Source organism: Sorex araneus, chromosome 3, assembly GCF_027595985.1.
Source record: "Sorex araneus isolate mSorAra2 chromosome 3, mSorAra2.pri, whole genome shotgun sequence".
NCBI lineage: Eukaryota > Metazoa > Chordata > Mammalia > Eulipotyphla > Soricidae > Sorex > Sorex araneus.
Window position 1 is genome coordinate 151,585,457 of NC_073304.1, and position 17,379 is coordinate 151,602,835.

A 17,379-nucleotide genomic window follows, 5' to 3' on the forward strand; every position below is an offset into this window, starting at 1 on the left:
GTGCACTGGTGGAGGGATGGGTGTTTGATCATTGTGTGATTGTAACCCAAATATGAAAGCTTGTAACTATCTCACAGTGATTCAATAAAATTAAAAAAAAAAAAAAAAGAGCTGGGACCAATTCACCCAGAAGGCAAACCTGTAGTAGCCAGTTCCACACATCTGGGCACCATTGGTTTGGACTTCCCAAGCTTTGCCTTAAGTTCTGGTAGCCGATTATTTCCTTCTAGTAAATTCTTCTTCTGGGGCCAGAGCAAAGGACAGTGGGCGGGGCACTGTCTCACAGGCAGCCAACCTGGGTTCAATCCCCAGCATCCCATATACCCCCAGAACACTGCAAGGAGTGATTCCTGAGTGCAGAGCCAGGAGTAACCCCTGAGCATTGCCAGGTGTGCCACCCCCAAATTTTTTTCTTCTACTTAAGTTAGCTCGAGTCACTCTGTGTTGCTTAGAACTAAAGGAACCCAACAGGGTTGTCTAATCAAAGTATTTGAGATTTATTTGTGCTTTTATTTGCCACTATAACTTACTACAGTGGCTCACAATTATTTTTCTTACTTGAAAAACATTTTACAGCATGATCCTATGAACATAAATACAACTATAAAAGAGAAATATATTCCTTATATTTATATATTTACTCACATATTTTTATAATTATAACTACAATAGATATGGTAGATAAATATATTACAGAAACTAAAATCTACTTTAACAATCTAAGAGTTTTAAGCCTACTTAAGACTTTAAGAGCAGTTTTCAGTGTATAATGAAATCTAGAGGGTATGATTTCCAAATACTTGTCATTCCCACCATAAATTTCCCCCACGATCAACATTATTTACCAGAACCATACATTATTTTTTACCAAGGATAAAACTATATTAAAACACCATAATCACTCAAAGTCCAAAGGGTTCACTTAACAAAGTAAAGATGGTGTATGTTCTATTGTTTGGATAAAAATATAGGAATATATATCAGCAAATTATTTTCACCAATTCCCCCAAATTGTCCATGCTCTATGGACCTCACCATGACCCCAAAATCTTGGCAACTACTGACCTTTTTATTGTTTCCATGGTTTTGCTATTTTCAGAGTGTCACATGGTGGGGCTGGAGCGATAGCACAGCGGGTAGGGCGTTTGCCTTGCACGCGGCCGACCCGGGTTCGATCCCCGGCATCCCATATGGTCCCCCAAGCACTGCCAGGAGTAATTCCTGAGTGCAGAACCAGGAGTAACCCCTGAGCATCGCTGGGTGTGACCCAAAAAAAAGCAAAAAAAAAAAAAAACAGAGTGTCACATGGTAAGAATACCTTTTGGGGTCACACTCAGCAGTGCTCAGGGGCTACTCCAGGCTCTATGCTTGGGGGTAGGTTATTTGGGATCAAACCAGGACAACTCATATCCAAATCAAGAGCTCAACCAACCAAGCACTCTATCTGGCCTGAGAATTTTGTTTGTTGGTTTGTTTCTGGGCCACACCAGCAGTGCTAAGAGATCACTCCTGGCTCTGTGCTCAGGAATCACTCCTAGCAGGGATTGGGGACCTGGCAAGGATGGGGGGCCAGGAACTGAATCTGGGTCAGCTGTGTGCCAGGCAAACATGCCACCCATTGAACTACCTCTCCAATGCAGAGAAATTTTTTTTTTGCAGAGAATTTTTTTTTAAGTGCTGGTTCTAACCCACTAATTTGATTTCAGATCCACTGGTGGTGCTCACCTCTGAAGGTCCAAGAAAGACTGGCCACCAGTTCCTGATACACCTGCCTTTATTTATTTATTTATTTATTTATTTATTTTTGCTTTTTGGGTCACACCCAGCAATGCTCAGGGGTTACTCCTGGCTTTTGCACTCAGGAATTACTCCTGGCAGTGCTTGGGGAACCATATGGGATGCCGGGGATCGAACCCGGGTCGGCCGCGTGCAAGGCAAACGCCCTACCCGCTGTGCTATCGCTCCGGCCCCTACACCTGCCTTTAAGAATAAAAACAAACCCAGAGTTTGCATTAGCTCTATCTCAAGTGGTGTCAGACCTGAGGCTCACAGCTGAGTAGATGGGAAATGGTGGGCGGGCAGGCACTGCTGCCACCCTGCTACTAGCTATTCACTTTCCACTGGCGCCCAGCCTCCCTCGATGATGTAGAACATCTGACAGGTTCCTGGGGACAGTCCAGAGCCATAAACTTTATCTGGGCTGGCTCAGAGGAGAGGAATCCAGGACAAAGCCTTCTCCTGACTGGTTGGCTGTTCTTTCCTCCCCCTACGTAAGAGCTCAGGAAATTCTCCATGATCAGACAGAGGCACTGATCATTTCATTCTCTGCTTTGACATAGAGTAACTCTCAAGTTGGCCAAGAAAGAGAAGAATAAAGAGGAAAGGAGGGATAAACAAAAAGGAATCTCTGTCTACCTGTTGTTCTAGACGTTTTCGGTAAGCTTCAAACTGATCTATGGCTGGACTGAATTCCTTGCTCACCACTTACCTGCCAGGTCCTCTGTTCCAGCAGACAGGCAGTAAAGAGCCTGTGGGTTCCTTCCCCACACTGCCTTGGTCTTAAGACCTTTCTGGATTGAGTAAAGCAGCTCCGGCAGCCCTCCCTTTCCTCATATCCTTCCCCTGCCTCAACCATTCCAGTACAGTGAGCAAGAAGCCATGGGGCAAGACGTGGGGCTGACACCACTGACAGGGGCTGAATCTCTTCTATCCCTCCCGAATACCACTGTGGGAGTGACCGGGAGGTGCTGGGGCCCTGGAGTAGAGGTGGAGCAAGCCCCATACTGTTTTGTGGTGGTTCAAAGCACTTAAGTGCTTTGCGTGGGGAAGCCTCAAGTTCCGACAAGCACATCTCTTGGTCCCACAGCACGACAGGATGTGCCTGAAACCCCTCCTCCCACCAAAAAGAAAGAAAGAAAAGAAAAGAGGGGCTGAGAAAGAGTGCAGGGGTTAAGGTACTCGCCTGATATGTGTCGGCCACACCAGATTCAAACCCCAAGCACTGCATAACCCCCACCTCCAAGTACGACCAAATGGCACCAGAAATCCCGCTGGGGGCCACCACAAGCCAAGACCCGGGTGCACGCGGCGGAAGAGGCGCGGGGAGTCGGTCCCCGGGCGCAGGGCGCGGGCAGAGAGGGGCAGAGTCCGTGGCACCCGGCTCGCCCCGCACATGCCCCACATAGAGCGGCCCCGCGGCTCTCCCGCCGGGGAACACGCGCTCGGCCGCGACGCCTGCCTCTCCCTCCCGGGGCCGAAGCGGCCGTGGCGGGGCGCGGGCGAGCGGAGGGGGCGCCGGCAGCGTGGCCCGCGGGGCGGCGACCCCCGGGGTGCCTCCGGGGCCGCAGCGGGAGCCGGGGAGCGAAGCGCAGGGGCGCGGGAAGGCGACCCCGCGCCGACACGGCCAGCCTGGGGGTCGCGCGCCCCCAGTCCCAAGCCGGGGCGAGTCCCTCGCTCTCTCGCCCTCGATGTCCTCTCAGTTCGCTCTGTCCCCTGGCTCCCGAGGTCGCCGCGGAAGGCTGCGCCGCCCGGCCCGAGTCCGGCGCCCTGCAGGGGGCAGGCACGGACGCGCCGCGCTCGAGCCTCGCCGCGCGGGACTCGGGCTCCAGCCACGGGCAGGGCGCGGTGAAAGGCGCCGGCCGCGCGGACAGCCCCGGCCCGCCCGGGTCAACGAGCTCGGACGCCGGGCGCGGACGGGGTGCGGCCGCCTGTCCTTACCGTGATCTGCCCGTCCGGGGGCACGTCAGCCGGGGCGCCCCAGTCCCGCGTCCCGTTCATCGCTCGGCGGGGCCGGAGCTCCGTCTGCGTCCACTCCGCGTCCACCACTCCTACCGCAGGTATAGAAGGTCCGGTTCCGCCCGGGCAGGACCGGCGCACCTGGACCGCCCCCCGCACGGCCGCGTCGGGAGGGGCCTCGCGGACACGCCCCGGCCGCCCCGCCAATGAGAGCGGAGAGCAAGCGAGGGGCGTGGCCCGGCCTGAGGACTGCGGAACTCTCCTCGTTCGGGCGGGGCTGGGAGCTACCTGGGCAGCTTCCTCCTGGGTCTCTGCACATCCTCAGTCCTGCGCTCTCCTTCCAGCTTCAAAACCTGAGCCGCGTGCGCCCCCCGACCCCGGACAAGACCGTATAGGGATAAAGCGCTGTCCTTGCTTGCCGGCTGGGTCCCGGCAGATATCCAGATAGCTTTATTACATGCATACGGCCCTCCTACGCGCCACCCGGATGCCAGACGTAGCCTAACCAAACCGGCTACAACGAAAAAGTCTCTTAGGGGTCCTGAAGCGATAGGACAGCGGGGAGGGCGTTTGCCCTGCACGCGGCATATCCGGGTTCAGTTACCGGCATCCCATATGGTCTCCCACCCCCACCCCCCAGGATGCCAAGGAGTGATCCCGGAGCGCAGCCAGGAGTAAACTCTGAAGGCGGGGTGGCGGGAGGGAAACTGGGGACGTTGGTGGTGGGATGGATATTGGAACACTGTATGACTGTTCCAATATCATAAACAATTTTGTAACTATCTCATGGTGATTGAATTAAAAGGGGGGGGAGGGAGAGACCAAAACACTTCCCTACTCACTCTCTCTCTCTCTCTCTCTCTCTCTCTCTCTCTCTCTCTCTCTCTCTGTGTGTGTGTGTGTGTGTGTGTGTGTGTGTGTGTGTGTGTGTGTGTGCGCGCGCGCGCATGCGTACGCCCTCCTGTAAGTTTAGAGAAGCTGAGCAAATTTTCCTTCACCTTACAAAAGCAGCCACTAAAGGCCAGCTCACTGAGACTGGCTTAAGCCAGTCTGGTAGTTGCTTTTCCCAACTGGGCTCTGGGTGGAGCTGGTGTAACCAAGCTGCCCTTATACGGCTGGAGAGGCTGGACGTCTTGCCTTAAAAGGAACTTGTCCTGAGGTTGGGGGAGCAGCCGCCTCTCCAGAGGCGTGTTCCCTAAGCCCTGGTAAGCACTTAAGGGCCTCAAAGACAAAGTGTCAGGCAGCTAAGACTCAGTGTTTAATGCTCTCTGCAGGGCACTGTCCCGCTGGGGAGAGGGGGCACAGAGGCTGTCAGGATGCCTGACCCCCTCTGGAGTGCAGTGAGCCCCTTCTTAGGACAGGGCCGCCTGGTCACGAATGATCGGCACTGCCCATCTCCAGGCTTTCCATGTCCTGTGCTTGGAAGTTCTCATGAATGCTGGGATAACCCCAAAAGACTGAAAAGAATTTATCCCGTCTCCCAAGATCCTCCAAGAAAGCATCTCACTGCCCTGCCAGTTGTCCAAGAGAGTGGAGTGCCTTTAAGCTTTCCCGCTGCCTAAGCTCCATCTGGTTCTGTCAAGGGCTTCTAAAGGAGAAAGAAACCCAGTTTGGAGAGGCAGGAAATTAGTACAGCAAGCAGGGTACTTGCCCTGCATGTGGTTGACCTGGTTTCGACCCCCGCATCCCAGATGGACCTCCAAGTCCCACAAGGAGTGATCCCTGAGCATGGAGCAAAGAGTAAGCACCCCCCACCTAAATAAAAACAAACCAAAAAAGGGGAAAAAAAAACAGCTTCAGCCTCTAAGTTGCACAGTTCAAATGACCTTTCTAAACAACTTGTGCCCCCATATAAGTCAGGGCTTGAGACAGAATACAAGGGTTGAGGCACTTGCCTTGCATATGACCTGTACCAGCACCTCTAGCATTGACCTTGTCCAGCCCTCACTCTCCCAATTTTACTATTTTTGTATTATTGGCTACAGCTGGCAGTGCTCAGAGCTTTCTCCTGGCTCTGTGCTCAGGGATCATTCCTGGAGGGGCTCAGTGACCATATAGGGGTGTTGGGGATCCAAGTTGGCCATGTGCAAGCAATTGTTTCCCCGCTGTACTTGCTCCCAGCCTCAATTTGCAGGGGATGTCAGGGATCGAACTCAGGTAAGTGGAGTGCAAGGCAAGCACCTTACTCACCGTACTTTCTCTGCCCCCTCCCCCCCCCCGCCATTTTTGTTTGTTTGGGGGCCACACCCAGCAATGCTCAGGGGTTATTCCTGGCTCTGTCTCAGGAATCACTCCTGGCAGTGCTTGAGGGACCAGATGGGATGCTGGGGATCGAACCCAGGTCATCCATGTGCAAGACAAACACACTACCTGCTGTTTTATCTCTCTCACCCCCAATTATTTTTTTAAGGCCAGGAAAAAGAATGAGACAACAGTTCAAGGATTTCAGTATAGACATAGATTTAATATTTAGTTTAAATAAAATCAATGCTGGATTGGGAGAAATTTGAAAAATAAAAGCTTTGCTATTAAATCATGAAATTACAAGTCATTGGTGCAAACTGCCATTTCCCCTCCAGATGCCTTCCAGAACCCACTCTGGAGCTGAGGGGAACCTCTTCCTTACCTCCTCCCCACCACAGCTGCGCCCCCTCTAGGAAACTAGAAAGAGGGACGGACTCTCCCTGGCTTCTCCTCATTTCTACCACAAGTCTTTGGCCAGAGGTGCTGAGGGCCCACTGGTTCCTCACCGCCCTGGTTAGAGCAGCCACAAGGCAGAGAGCAGAGATGAAAACTGTCACTTTGCAAACATGAGCTTCCTGAGGGCCACTACCTCCTAAAAACCTCCAGAATTTTTTGGGGTTTTTTTTTTTTCCGGTCACACCTGGCGATGCACAGGGGCTTCTCCTGGCTCTGCACTCAGGAATTACTCCTGGCGGTGCTCAGAGGACCATATGGGATGCTGGGAATCGAACCCGGGTCGGCCGAGTGCAAGGCAAACGTCCTACCCACTGTGCTATCGCTCCAGCCCCAAAACCTCCAGAGATTTTACAGAGGCAAAGGAGGAGGGTGGGAACCCTTCTCAAACCCAGATCTGAACACCTTATCATGGCTCTCCCAGGGGGGCGGGAGAAGGCTGTTCCCTAGAGAGGTATGAATGCACAGGTGGAAAACAGACGCAGCCCATCTCCTGGCCCCACCTAAGGCACGAGCAGGAAAGAAGGCTGGCCGGAATGGTGGGGAGGAAAGGGTGGCAGAAAGGGTCCCTTGGAGCCCCTGGTTTAGAGAAAAGGAAAATAAAAAAAGGAGTGAAGGCAGGTGGGGACCCCGGGGGTGCCCTAACTGTGCAAAGTGATGCATTCAAGAAGTGCGCAGAGCCACGCCAGCGTGCCACGACCCATCCCCCTGGCCCTCACCTTGCCCCAGAGTGGGAAGAAAATGCGTCTTGGGTTCTAGGGAGCAGAAGCACATCAGGTATTTCCCTGAGCCTGAGGGTTAAGGGCTAAAGAAATGATGCTTTCGATCCAGGCCTCCTCAGCCCATCCCCGGGAGAGTTTCAGGCTCCCACGAAGTGCTCAGCAGGCCTGACACTCCCATGTGATCAGAGGAAGGACATCAGCGTGCCACTGGGCAGATTCGTTTAAGCACCCAGCTCACATCCCTCCTTGTCTCAGGGGGCGAAGAGTGGGGTCCCCCGGAGGAATTGGGGAGCTGAGCTGGGGCTAACAGGAGCTGGTCTGCAGGCCGCTCTCCGTGAGCAAGGATGCGATGGAGTTAGGGTTGTAGACTCCGTCAAACTCCTCATCTGAGCTCAGCCCTTCCTGCTGGAGGCTGGACTCGGCAGCGGACCGGGCAGCTTTGCGCCTGAGTCAGAGTGAGATACTGGTCAGGGAGGGAGAAACTGAGGCAGCCCCCTTCTCCGGCTAAGGAAACAAATGCCCCACTCTTCCGCCCAAAACTACTCACTAGATCCCGTAATAGGCAGAGATTTGGGGACCAGAGAAACAGTGCAGTGGGGCACGACAGTTGCCAGGATCCCCAGCACTATATAGGGTCCCCTGGACCCAGCCAGGAATGATTCCTGAGCACAGAGCCAGGAGTAAATCCTGAACACCGCCAGGGATGGCCCCATGCCCAAACCAAGTAATCTACCAGAGATGCACTAAGGCACTGTGGGTCAGCCTGGGCTGGGGCACGAGCACAGCGGGGAGGGCACTCACCCTCTACACAGCTGGTCGCGCTCCACATGGTTCTTTGAGCACTGCCAGGAGTGACCCCCGAGTGCAGGGCCAGGAGTAACCCCTGAGCACTCTTGGGAGGTGCCCTCCACAAAAAGAAAAGCTTAGCAAGCTGGCTTCCATGCTCATGGCACGAGAAGGCCCTGCGCAGACTCCTGCAGCCCTAGCCCAGGCGCCCGGCCCTTCCCTGCAGGCCGGCGGGAGCCTGCCCTCACCATGAGTCCTTCTCCAGGGCTCGGATTCGGGCCTGGAGCTGCTCGTTGGCTTCATGCTGCTCTTCCAGTTCTCGCTGGGCCTTCTTCCTCAGGCCATCCAGACGCTCTATTTCCTCTTCTGCTTCATCCACCTGCCGCTTCAGAGCCTTCACCTTCAGGCTTAGCTGGCAGGGCCACGAGTACAGGAAAACACAACACAGAACCAAAAAGGCATCAGTTGCTCATGTGGCCATTCTGATCACTGGCTGAGAGAAGTGCTGTGGGCACGGGCGAGCTGCCACCCCAAGGGGCCATCTATGAAATGAGTTAACAGACGGAACCCCTTTAAAAAGCCAAAATGCACGTGACTGTGGCTGTTCTCATCGGGGTCTGCCAGTCAGGGAGGGCCGAGCGCAGACGACTCAAGCCATGGGGCTGCCTGTGGCTCTCAAGCAAACACAAAGTGCGTCTTTGCGGTGTGGCTCCGTGGCCCCAGCATCAGCCATACCTGGTCCTTCTGGTCGTTGACATGCTGCCGCTCGTCGTCGATCTGGATGGACAGCTCTTTCACTCTGCGCTCCAGCTTGCGGTTGGTGGACTGCAGCACCGTCTTCTCCCTGCAAGGCAGGCTGTGGTGGGGCCTGGACTCTCTGTCACAGCCTCCTGCTGCTCCTTGCTCTCCCAAGGGGTCAGTCCAGGAGGGCAGGCTGGGCACGAAGGACTGCCCTGGTACCTGTCCTCTGCTTGCAGCCGCTCCTGCAACTCCCGGTTCTGTGACTCCAGCTGCGAGAGGCTGGCACTGGGCTTCTGGAAGCCTTCCAAGCTGGCTAAGCGCCCCTTCAAGTCCTTGTTCTGCAAAAAAGAAGGAGCCTTGGTGGTTAGTCCTGAGGGAGGGGCGGCATGCAGACCCCACTCCCAGGGTGACCCCACGACACCCTGTCAGACACCTGTCTGTCCCCTGACCTGTCTCTCCAGTGAGATCTTGTCACATTCCAAGTCCTGCCGTGCGGACCGCTCCTGCATGAGCTCGGTGCGCAGCTGGTCAACCTGGGCAGGGAGACAAAAGGAAACGGACTTGAGAGGACCACAGTGAAGGCCTGAACTGAACACACAGAGGGCTCCCGGGCCCCCAGGTCCCAGGAGTGGCTAGGAGAGCACAGCCTCTGCGGCCTCGGACCCATCGCTCCTGCCACTCACTGCCCACTCCCCATCTGACCAGAGGGCACCCCAAGCAGAGCCACCCACAGGTCCTAGAGGCAGAACTCTTGGAGGAGGCCAGCGCTGGGGGCGGGTGGAGGAAGGGGAACGGGCGAGGTGGTGCCAGCGGGGGTAGGGGGGCTACCTGGTCCCGGCTGCGGTTGATCCGGTCGGTCAGCAGCTCCACTGTGTTCCGCTCCTCATCGAGCTCCATTTCCAGCCGGGACACCTTTTCCTGTGGCAGTGGGTCAGCAGGTCAGTTCTGCCTCAAGCTGGGCCACGGGTTACCCAACTCGGTGCAGGCGCTTCTCAAGCCCCAGTTTCCTCGGGCTTTGCTTCGTCTCACATCCAGGGAAGCTGTTGGTCTGGTGCCCCCTGCTGGCCAGTGCGGCGCGACAGCCGAGGCCAGCAGCACTCCCTGCCTCTGAAGGATGCTGAAGCCCAGAATCTGGTCCTCACCCAGGCAGCCCCAGACACCCAAGGGCTGAGCCCTGGCTGAGAGGAAAGAGCCCAAGCCTGAAGCACCCGGCACAGACTGGGGAAGCCACAGAGTCTGGGTGGGCTCAGGCCAAGCTCCCTCAGCTCAGAAGCCACACCCAGCACTGCCAGCAGAAGGCCTGGGCCAGACACATCTCTTTCCTGCATCTCCGTTTTTCTTTTCTGGAAATGGGGAAAGCAAGATGACTGGCTCCACAACCATATCCTGAGCGCCTGGCCCAGAGCATCATCCACACGTTTGCAGCTGCTGCTGTTACTGGTGTGTTAATATAAAAGCCCAAAGAGAGCCAACTGAAGCTCACTGCTCAAAGGGGAAAAGTCGGGGCCAGAGAGACAGCACAGCAAGTACTATCTTGCCTTGCACATAGCTGAGCCACGTTCTCTCCCCAGCACCCCATATGGACCCCCGAACATCACCAGCAACAATTCCTGAGCACTGAGCCAGGAGTAATCCCGAGCATTTGCGGGCATGGCCCAAAAACAAAAAAAAAAAAAAGAAAGAAAAAATGAGTGTGGGCTAGAGCAATAGTACAGCAGGAACGTCGTTTGCCTTGCACACGGCCAACCCGGGTTCGATTCCCAGCATCCAATATGGTCCCCCGAGCACCGCCAGGAGAGATTCCTGAGTGCAGAGCCAGGAGTAACCTCTGAGCATCACTGAATGTGACCCAAAAAGCAAAAAAAGAAAGAAATAAAAAGTAGGTGCGGTGCCACCAGCAGGTCAACCTATACCTGCAGGCAAGTGCATCAGCATCCTGATGGTGCCTTCAGGCTTCCTGACACCCAAAATTGCTGCTGTGCCTCTGGCCGGACCCCAATAACTCAGGACCAAGGTTCCCAAGAAACTAAAGAGCCAAAAGTTAGGTATGTGGTTACACAAGCAATGCTCCAGTAGGTGGCTTTCAGGACTAAGTCTCAGCTGGCTCCCCACCCGCCCCTGATGCCAAAGTCACGCCCACAACCAACCCCCCAGCGCCATCTTGGCGCACCAACAGCCAGGCCCAGAAACTCCCAACTGAATCCCAAAACAAAATAGCTCCCTACAGAGATGTCTCTGGAACTCAACCATTTTTAATCTTAGAATTTCAGAAGCACACAGCCCGCACAACCTTTCATAATATGCAAAATGAGAAATAGAAAATAAATGATCTTTGCCTCCCCTTGGAAGGCAGACTTGAATGGTGGTGGGAAAATTCAAGCAAAATATAATGTCCCAACACAGAGCGAGAATATCTGAGCAATTGTGTGCCACAGAGGCAAGGTGAGAACTGGGGTGGAGGTGGGGTGGATAATGGGGACGTTGGTAGTGAAAAGTTTGCACTGGTGAAGGGACAGGTGTTCGATAATTGTATGGCTGAATCTCAAACATGAAAGCTTTGTAACTGTGTCTCACAGTGGTTCAATCAAAATATTTTTTAAAAAAGTTAGGTATGTGGGAACCAGGCCACAAACCACCTCCTGCTCAGCTATACAAGCTCATTTATCTGCCTTGCTTCAGAGACCTATAAATAAATCTCAGGGCTCGAGCAATAGCACAGCGGGTAGGGCGTTTGCCTTGCACGTGGCCGATCCGGGTTCAATTCCCAGCATCCCATATGGTCCCCTGAGCATTGCCAGTGGTAATCCCTGAGTGCAAAGCCAGGAGAAGCCCCTGTACATTACCAGGTGTGACCCAAAAAGCAAAATAAATAAACAAATAAATACATAAATAAATAAATCTCAAGAGATCAAAAGCCACAGTTAATCTTAGCCGCCCGCCCTCCCCCCCCCCCCCCCGCCCCAAGGCTGAACAGACCAGGGTAAATTGGAGGGGGGTGGGTCAGCTGGTGCCTGCCCAAGCAGAGCCCCTGGCAGCCTTGCTTCCACAATCCGAAACCACCATGCCCCCCGCCAGACTCCACAGTCTCAGGATAGACCTCATCAAGATATGAACCTGTTGAAAATTCAGATATGCAGGTTTTATGGCTGAAATTTCCAAGCTTTCTCAGAGCTGGGATGGGCTACCACCCCCACCTCCCTATACTCCCGGAAGCACCAGCTGTCACCCCCACAAACCAACTCCAGCACCACCATGTAAGCTCTTCTACAGTCTTGCTTCAGAGACCCATAAAGAAATCTTGAAAGAAATCAAAAGACACAGTTAATCTTGGACCCACGCAGGGCTGAAGAGACTGGGATAAATTGGAGGAGGGCAGGTCTGGTGCCCACCCAAGCAGAGCACCCAGCAGCCACTTGCTTCCACAACCCAAAATCGCCACCATGCCCCCAGCAGGACTCCACGATCTCAAGAGAGACCGAACCAAAATATGATCTGCTGAAAATTTGGGCATGTGAGTTTTTGTGACTGAAATATCCAGGCTTTCTTGAGGGCAGATGGGCTACCCCCACCCCTCACCTTCCTGTACTTCCAGAAGCCTCAGCAGTCACATTCACACCCCAAAGCTCCCACCCAGTTAAGAAGCTACTCCAGCCTTACCTTCTCGATAAAAATACTGAATACCCTGAACAAATATGATGACCTTTTAGCACCTGCATTGCAAACCGTAACGCACAAAAGGAGAGACAGAGGAAAAGTTCCTGCCATAGAGGCAGGCAGGGTGGGGGGGAGTGTATTGGGGGTGGTAGGAGGGAACAAGGGTCATTGGTAGTGGGAGGTATACACTGGTGGAGGGATGGGTGTTGGATGAACACAACATGTTCAGTATGACTGAAGCCCAACCATGAACAGCTCTGTAATGGTCTATCTCAGGTTATTCAGTTAAAAATTAAAAAAAAAAAAGAAAGAAAGAAAGAAAACAGGAACAATGGTGGAGGGAAGGTCACTTTGTAGTGTGACTGGTACTAGAACATCAAAAGCCCATAACAACTGTATTATGAACAACTTTGTAAACGATAGTGTTTAAATTTAAAAAAAATTAAAAACAAAAAAAGCAAAGCGGGGCAGCAGCTGGTCAGCACCAACATCAGAAGCCCTAGGCGAGCTAAGTGGGTAAAAGACACTGGTGAAGGGATGGGTGGAACAATCACTGGATGACTGAAATGCAAACACAGAAGTTCATAAGCTTGTAACTGTACCTCATGGTTATTCACTAATAAAAAATTTTAAAAGAAATAAAGAAACTAGAAAACCAAATGTGCTCTTCTGGGGGTGGGGGAGGGGGAGATCACATTTTCGAGTGTTCAGGGCTTACTCCTGCCTCTAAATTCAGTGGTCACTCCTGGTGGAGTTCAGCAGACCATATGGGGAGCCAGGATTTGGACCAATATTGTGGTCAACTGCCTTGACCTCTGCAATATCTCTCCAGCCCCGAGAAAACCATCTTGACACGCTCCCCACACACAGCAACACTCGGAGGGAAGTCCAAAAAGTTTACATTGCTGTGGCCGCACAATACCCACAAGCCTGAGGACTCCTGCTGCCCAGCAGCCCCTGGGCACACAGGGCACCCTGCAGGGTCGCACCTCCAGGCTCTTGACTTGCCGGGTCCTATCGTCCTGTGAGCGCCTTTTCTTCTCTGCCTCCTGCTCCAGCCCCTGCAGTCGCTGTGCCAGCAGCTCCTTGTCCAGCCGGGCTGTGTCCAGATCAGCCTGGGAAGCCTGCAGGGTCTGACGCAGTCTCTGGGTCTGAGCAGAAGGAGAAATGCCGGCGGGTCAGGAGGGCGGCTGGGGTGCAGGGTGCGGGCAGTCCACCTCCCCAGGGAGAATATTCCAGGGCTGACGTCCTTCGAATCACCAGAGCGTGATGGTAATGAACACTGAGTGACTCCGAGTTGGGTTCTGGGTTTTGGAGTTCTCCACACAACCTGGAAATTAGCCACCAGGTTTCCAGAATCCTGGTCCTGGCTCCCAGTTCCAGGAAGCACGATGATGGAGTGGCAGAGGCTGTGGCTTGGGCACAGGGTCCCTGCTCCGGGGAGGCAGAGCACTGCTATCTGGAATGATCGGTGGCTTATCTGGGGGCGTGGATGGGGGTTATGGGATGGTTCAAAAAAGTTTTGCATTGAATGACTAGAAATTGAGCTGACCCAGCAATACCACTTCTGAGAATGTACCCCAGGGGCTCAAAAACACACAGCAGAAACACCACCTGCACTTCTATGTTCATTGCAGCACTATTTACATTAGCCGGAATCTGGAAACAACCCGAGTGCCTGAGAACAGATGAGTGGATAAAGAAACTATGGCACATCTACAATACATAATATTATGCAGCTGCCAGGAAAAATTAAGTAATGAAATTTGCTTATACATGGATGTACATGGAGAGTATTATGCTCAGTAAAATGAGTCAGAGGGAGAGGGACAGACATAGATTATACTCATTTGCAGGACATAACAAAACACAGTATGAGACTAATACCTAAGAACAGTCAAACAAGGGCTAGGAGGATGGGAGGGACAGAAGTTCGGATAGAGAAGGGACCACTATGACAATAGTTGGAAAGGATCACTCTGGATAAGAACTGAGTGCTGTTGGGGCTGGAGTGATAGCCCAGCGGGTAGGACGTCTGCCTTGCACGCAGCCAACCCAGGTTCGATTCCCAGCATCCCATATGGTCCCCTGAGCACCGCCAGAAGTGATTCCTGAGTGCAGAGCAGGGAGTAACCCCTGTGCAACGGCAGGTGTGACCCAAAAAGCAAAACAAATAAATGAAGAACTGAGTGCTGAAAGGAGGCAAAGGGATATACATGATAACCTTTCAGTACCTGTATTGCAAACCAAAATGCCCAAAGTGAGAGAGAGAGCGAGCAAAAGAAAATAAAAGTGCCTGCCATAGAAGCAGCCTGGAGTGAGGGGAGGTGGTGACTGGAGGGAAACGGAGGACACGGTGGTAGGAAATGTACACTGATGAAGGAACAGGTGTTGGGTTGTTATATAACTGGAACCCAGTCATGAACGATGTTGTAACTGTGTATCTCATGGTACACTCATTAAAAAAAAATAAAGTTCTGCATAGAATAAGAAGCCATCATTAACCATATATTATAAATCACTGAACTTCAATTTGTTTTGTTTTGGAGTCACACCCAGCAATGCTCTGACGATATCCTGTCATTCACTCAGGAATGACCCCTGGCGGTGCTTGGGTGACCGTATGGGATTCTGGAGATCGAACCTTGGTCAGCCATTGCAAGTAAATGTCCCACCAGCTATACTATCGATCCAGCTCCACAGAACCTCAATATTAAACAATAAAAAACAAAACAACTTTTTTTTCATTTTCTGCATATAAATTTATGGTAATAGTGTTCCCACATATCCCAACTAACTAACCAATCATATGGAGAAAAAAAAACTATTTGGTTTTGTGCGTGTGTTTGTGTGGTGAGTGGCTCTGTGCTGAGGAATTACTCCTGGTGGGGTCAGGGAACCATATGGGATGCTGGGGATTGAACCAGGTCAGTCTCGTGCAAGGCAAACGCCCTACCTGCTGTACCATAGCTCCAGCCCACATACTTTTGGATACGGGGGGAAACCTGCATAGGATGCCTAGTCTCCCCAGATCACTGCAGTCTAAAGATGCCCTCTCCAGCCCTCGCCCCCACAGCTTCCTAACCTCCTCGCCCCACCCCGCTGTCACAAGACCCCAAGGTGAGTTCAGGCCAGCAACTCCCACCTCATCTTGCAGCCGACTCAGGCCTCCAGAGGACTTCTCGGCCTCGCTGGCCCACTCCTTGGCCTGGCGCTGGGCGTCCGCCACCTCTCGCCGGGACTTCTCCTTGTAATCCTCCAGCTGGGACTGCAGCTGATGCAGGGCCTGCTTTGAGTCCTCCCCGATTTGCTCCAGCTGCGGGGCAGAAGGAAGGGCTCAGCCGGATGCCTCTGCTGCTCGTCCAGAGCCCCCCACACCGAGAGCCCCTTCCACACAGAGCCCTGCCCGCCCAGAGCCCCCCACACAGAGCCCTCCTCCCAGCCTCCCCACAGCATCGCCACCAGTGCCATGCAGGTTGTTGGGGCTCAAATCCTGACAGTCCTGATACTTGTTCGCTGTGCATTTGAAGCAACTTCTTAGCTTCTCTGAGTCTAAGCTCTCCCACCTATAAAATGGACTAGCAATGACTAGCTCACAAGCTGCTATGAAAATTACTTTAACTGACCGTGGAAAGTCCTTACAACAGCATCTGAGACAAAGGAAACTTGAAATAACCTTATTCAACAACCCCAAGGTTCATACAGTTCTAAGACATCACTGGAAAAGGGAAACTTGCCACTCAAAGCACAACACATTTTCTTCTTTTTCCTTGGTGTCTGGGCCACACCCAGCGGTGCTTAGGGCTTTCTCCTGGCTCTGCACTCAGGGATCACTCCTAGAGGGGCTGAGGGGACCATATGGGGTGCTGGGGACACACCCCAGGTCAAGTCCACCAGCTGTACTATCACTCCCACCCTGAATTATTAGATAACTCAGAGGATCTAAGGAGATACAATGGGCTTGTCAGAACTGACAACTCTATTTAATCTTGTATTATAAAGAGATTAGCAGGAGAACCTTATCTAAAAACAGGCAATTCGAGTACAGTGGGTAGGACTCTTGCTTGCCTTGCATGTAGGTGACTTAGGTGGTGTCCCCTGCATCCCATGATGGGTATTCCCCCGGCCCTGCCAGGAGTGATCCCTGAGCATAGAGCCAGGAGTAAGCCCTGAGTACTGACAGGTCTGACAGGTGTGGCCCCAAAGCAAAACAAAGAGCACTTCCTTACCTTTGCTTCCTTCTTCCTCCCCCCCTCCCCCTCTATTTAGGCCACGCACACACACCACTTCTCTCCCTGATTTCTGGCCACGCCCAGCAGTGAAAAGGGCAGCACTCAGTGACTGCAGGGCAGGGTCAAACCCGGCATCCACCCAGGCCCTCCAGGCCACCTCCCCAGCCGAGCCTTAGGGACTCTCACCCCAGGTCCTCACCCATCTCAAGATCAAAGCCATAAAGAATAGGCGGTGGGTGAGGGGCAGCCTCGCCCGAGACCAAGCCCACCTCCTTGTTGAGTCTCTCCACAGTCCTGTCCAGCAGCCGCTTCTGCTCCTCCAGCTCGGCCTTGCCCCTGCGCAGGGCCTCGCGCTGCTTGCCCTCCTCCTCCAGGGCGCGGTTGAGTGCCTGCTGCTCCTGCCCCATGCGCGACAGCCCCCGCTGCGCCTCCTCCAGCCTGGCCTCCAGCGCACGCTTGGCCGCAGCCAGGCTCCCCTCCTCTGCCTGGGCTTCACTCAGGGCTTCCTCCAGCCGCTGCTTCTCCACCTGCAGAGGTGGAGTGTCACCCCAGACAATTGAAAGAAAAGGTGGGCAGCGACAACGCACTCCAGACCAGCAAGAGAACAGGCAAAGGGAGGGAGACGCTGGACAGAAATGCCAGGCCAGCAACAAGCCAGCAGGTAAGGCTCTTGCCTAGCTTGTAGCAGATCCAGTTTTGGTCCCTCACACCCCCTTCCCCCACAAAAAAAAAAAAGAAAAAGCCCACTGCGACAAAGGACAAAAATACTAGTACAGAGGCTGAGACATTCACACCAGAGCGGACCCCAGAAT

The 17,379-nt window shown here is 53.4% G+C and overlaps 2 protein-coding genes across 5 annotated transcripts in view; both read right to left on the minus strand.

Annotated features, from left to right (window-relative positions):
- Positions 1 to 3,880, minus strand: part of TUFT1 (tuftelin 1) — a 65,404-nt gene extending 61,524 nt beyond the window's left edge. For both annotated transcript variants that reach the window (XM_055130396.1, XM_055130395.1), the window contains exon 1: positions 3,718 to 3,880. In XM_055130396.1, the coding sequence (XP_054986371.1) occupies positions 3,718 to 3,777 (60 nt within the window). In that variant the 5' untranslated portion in view covers positions 3,778 to 3,880. The remainder of the gene's footprint in view (positions 1 to 3,717) is intronic.
- Positions 3,881 to 6,184: 2,304 nt separating this feature from the next.
- Positions 6,185 to 17,379, minus strand: part of CGN (cingulin) — a 28,956-nt gene continuing 17,761 nt past the window's right edge. For 2 of the 3 annotated variants that reach the window (XM_055130365.1, XM_004618095.2), the window contains exons 13-21: positions 16,837 to 17,094; positions 15,481 to 15,651; positions 13,325 to 13,486; positions 9,510 to 9,599; positions 9,131 to 9,214; positions 8,901 to 9,019; positions 8,676 to 8,784; positions 8,189 to 8,352; positions 6,185 to 7,599 (exon numbers count right to left, since the gene is read on the minus strand). In XM_055130365.1, the coding sequence (XP_054986340.1) occupies positions 7,458 to 7,599; positions 8,189 to 8,352; positions 8,676 to 8,784; positions 8,901 to 9,019; positions 9,131 to 9,214; positions 9,510 to 9,599; positions 13,325 to 13,486; positions 15,481 to 15,651; positions 16,837 to 17,094 (1,299 nt within the window). In that variant the 3' untranslated portion in view covers positions 6,185 to 7,457. The remainder of the gene's footprint in view (positions 7,600 to 8,188; positions 8,353 to 8,675; positions 8,785 to 8,900; positions 9,020 to 9,130; positions 9,215 to 9,509; positions 9,600 to 13,324; positions 13,487 to 15,480; positions 15,652 to 16,836; positions 17,095 to 17,379) is intronic. The other variant, XM_055130367.1, reaches the window with a different exon arrangement.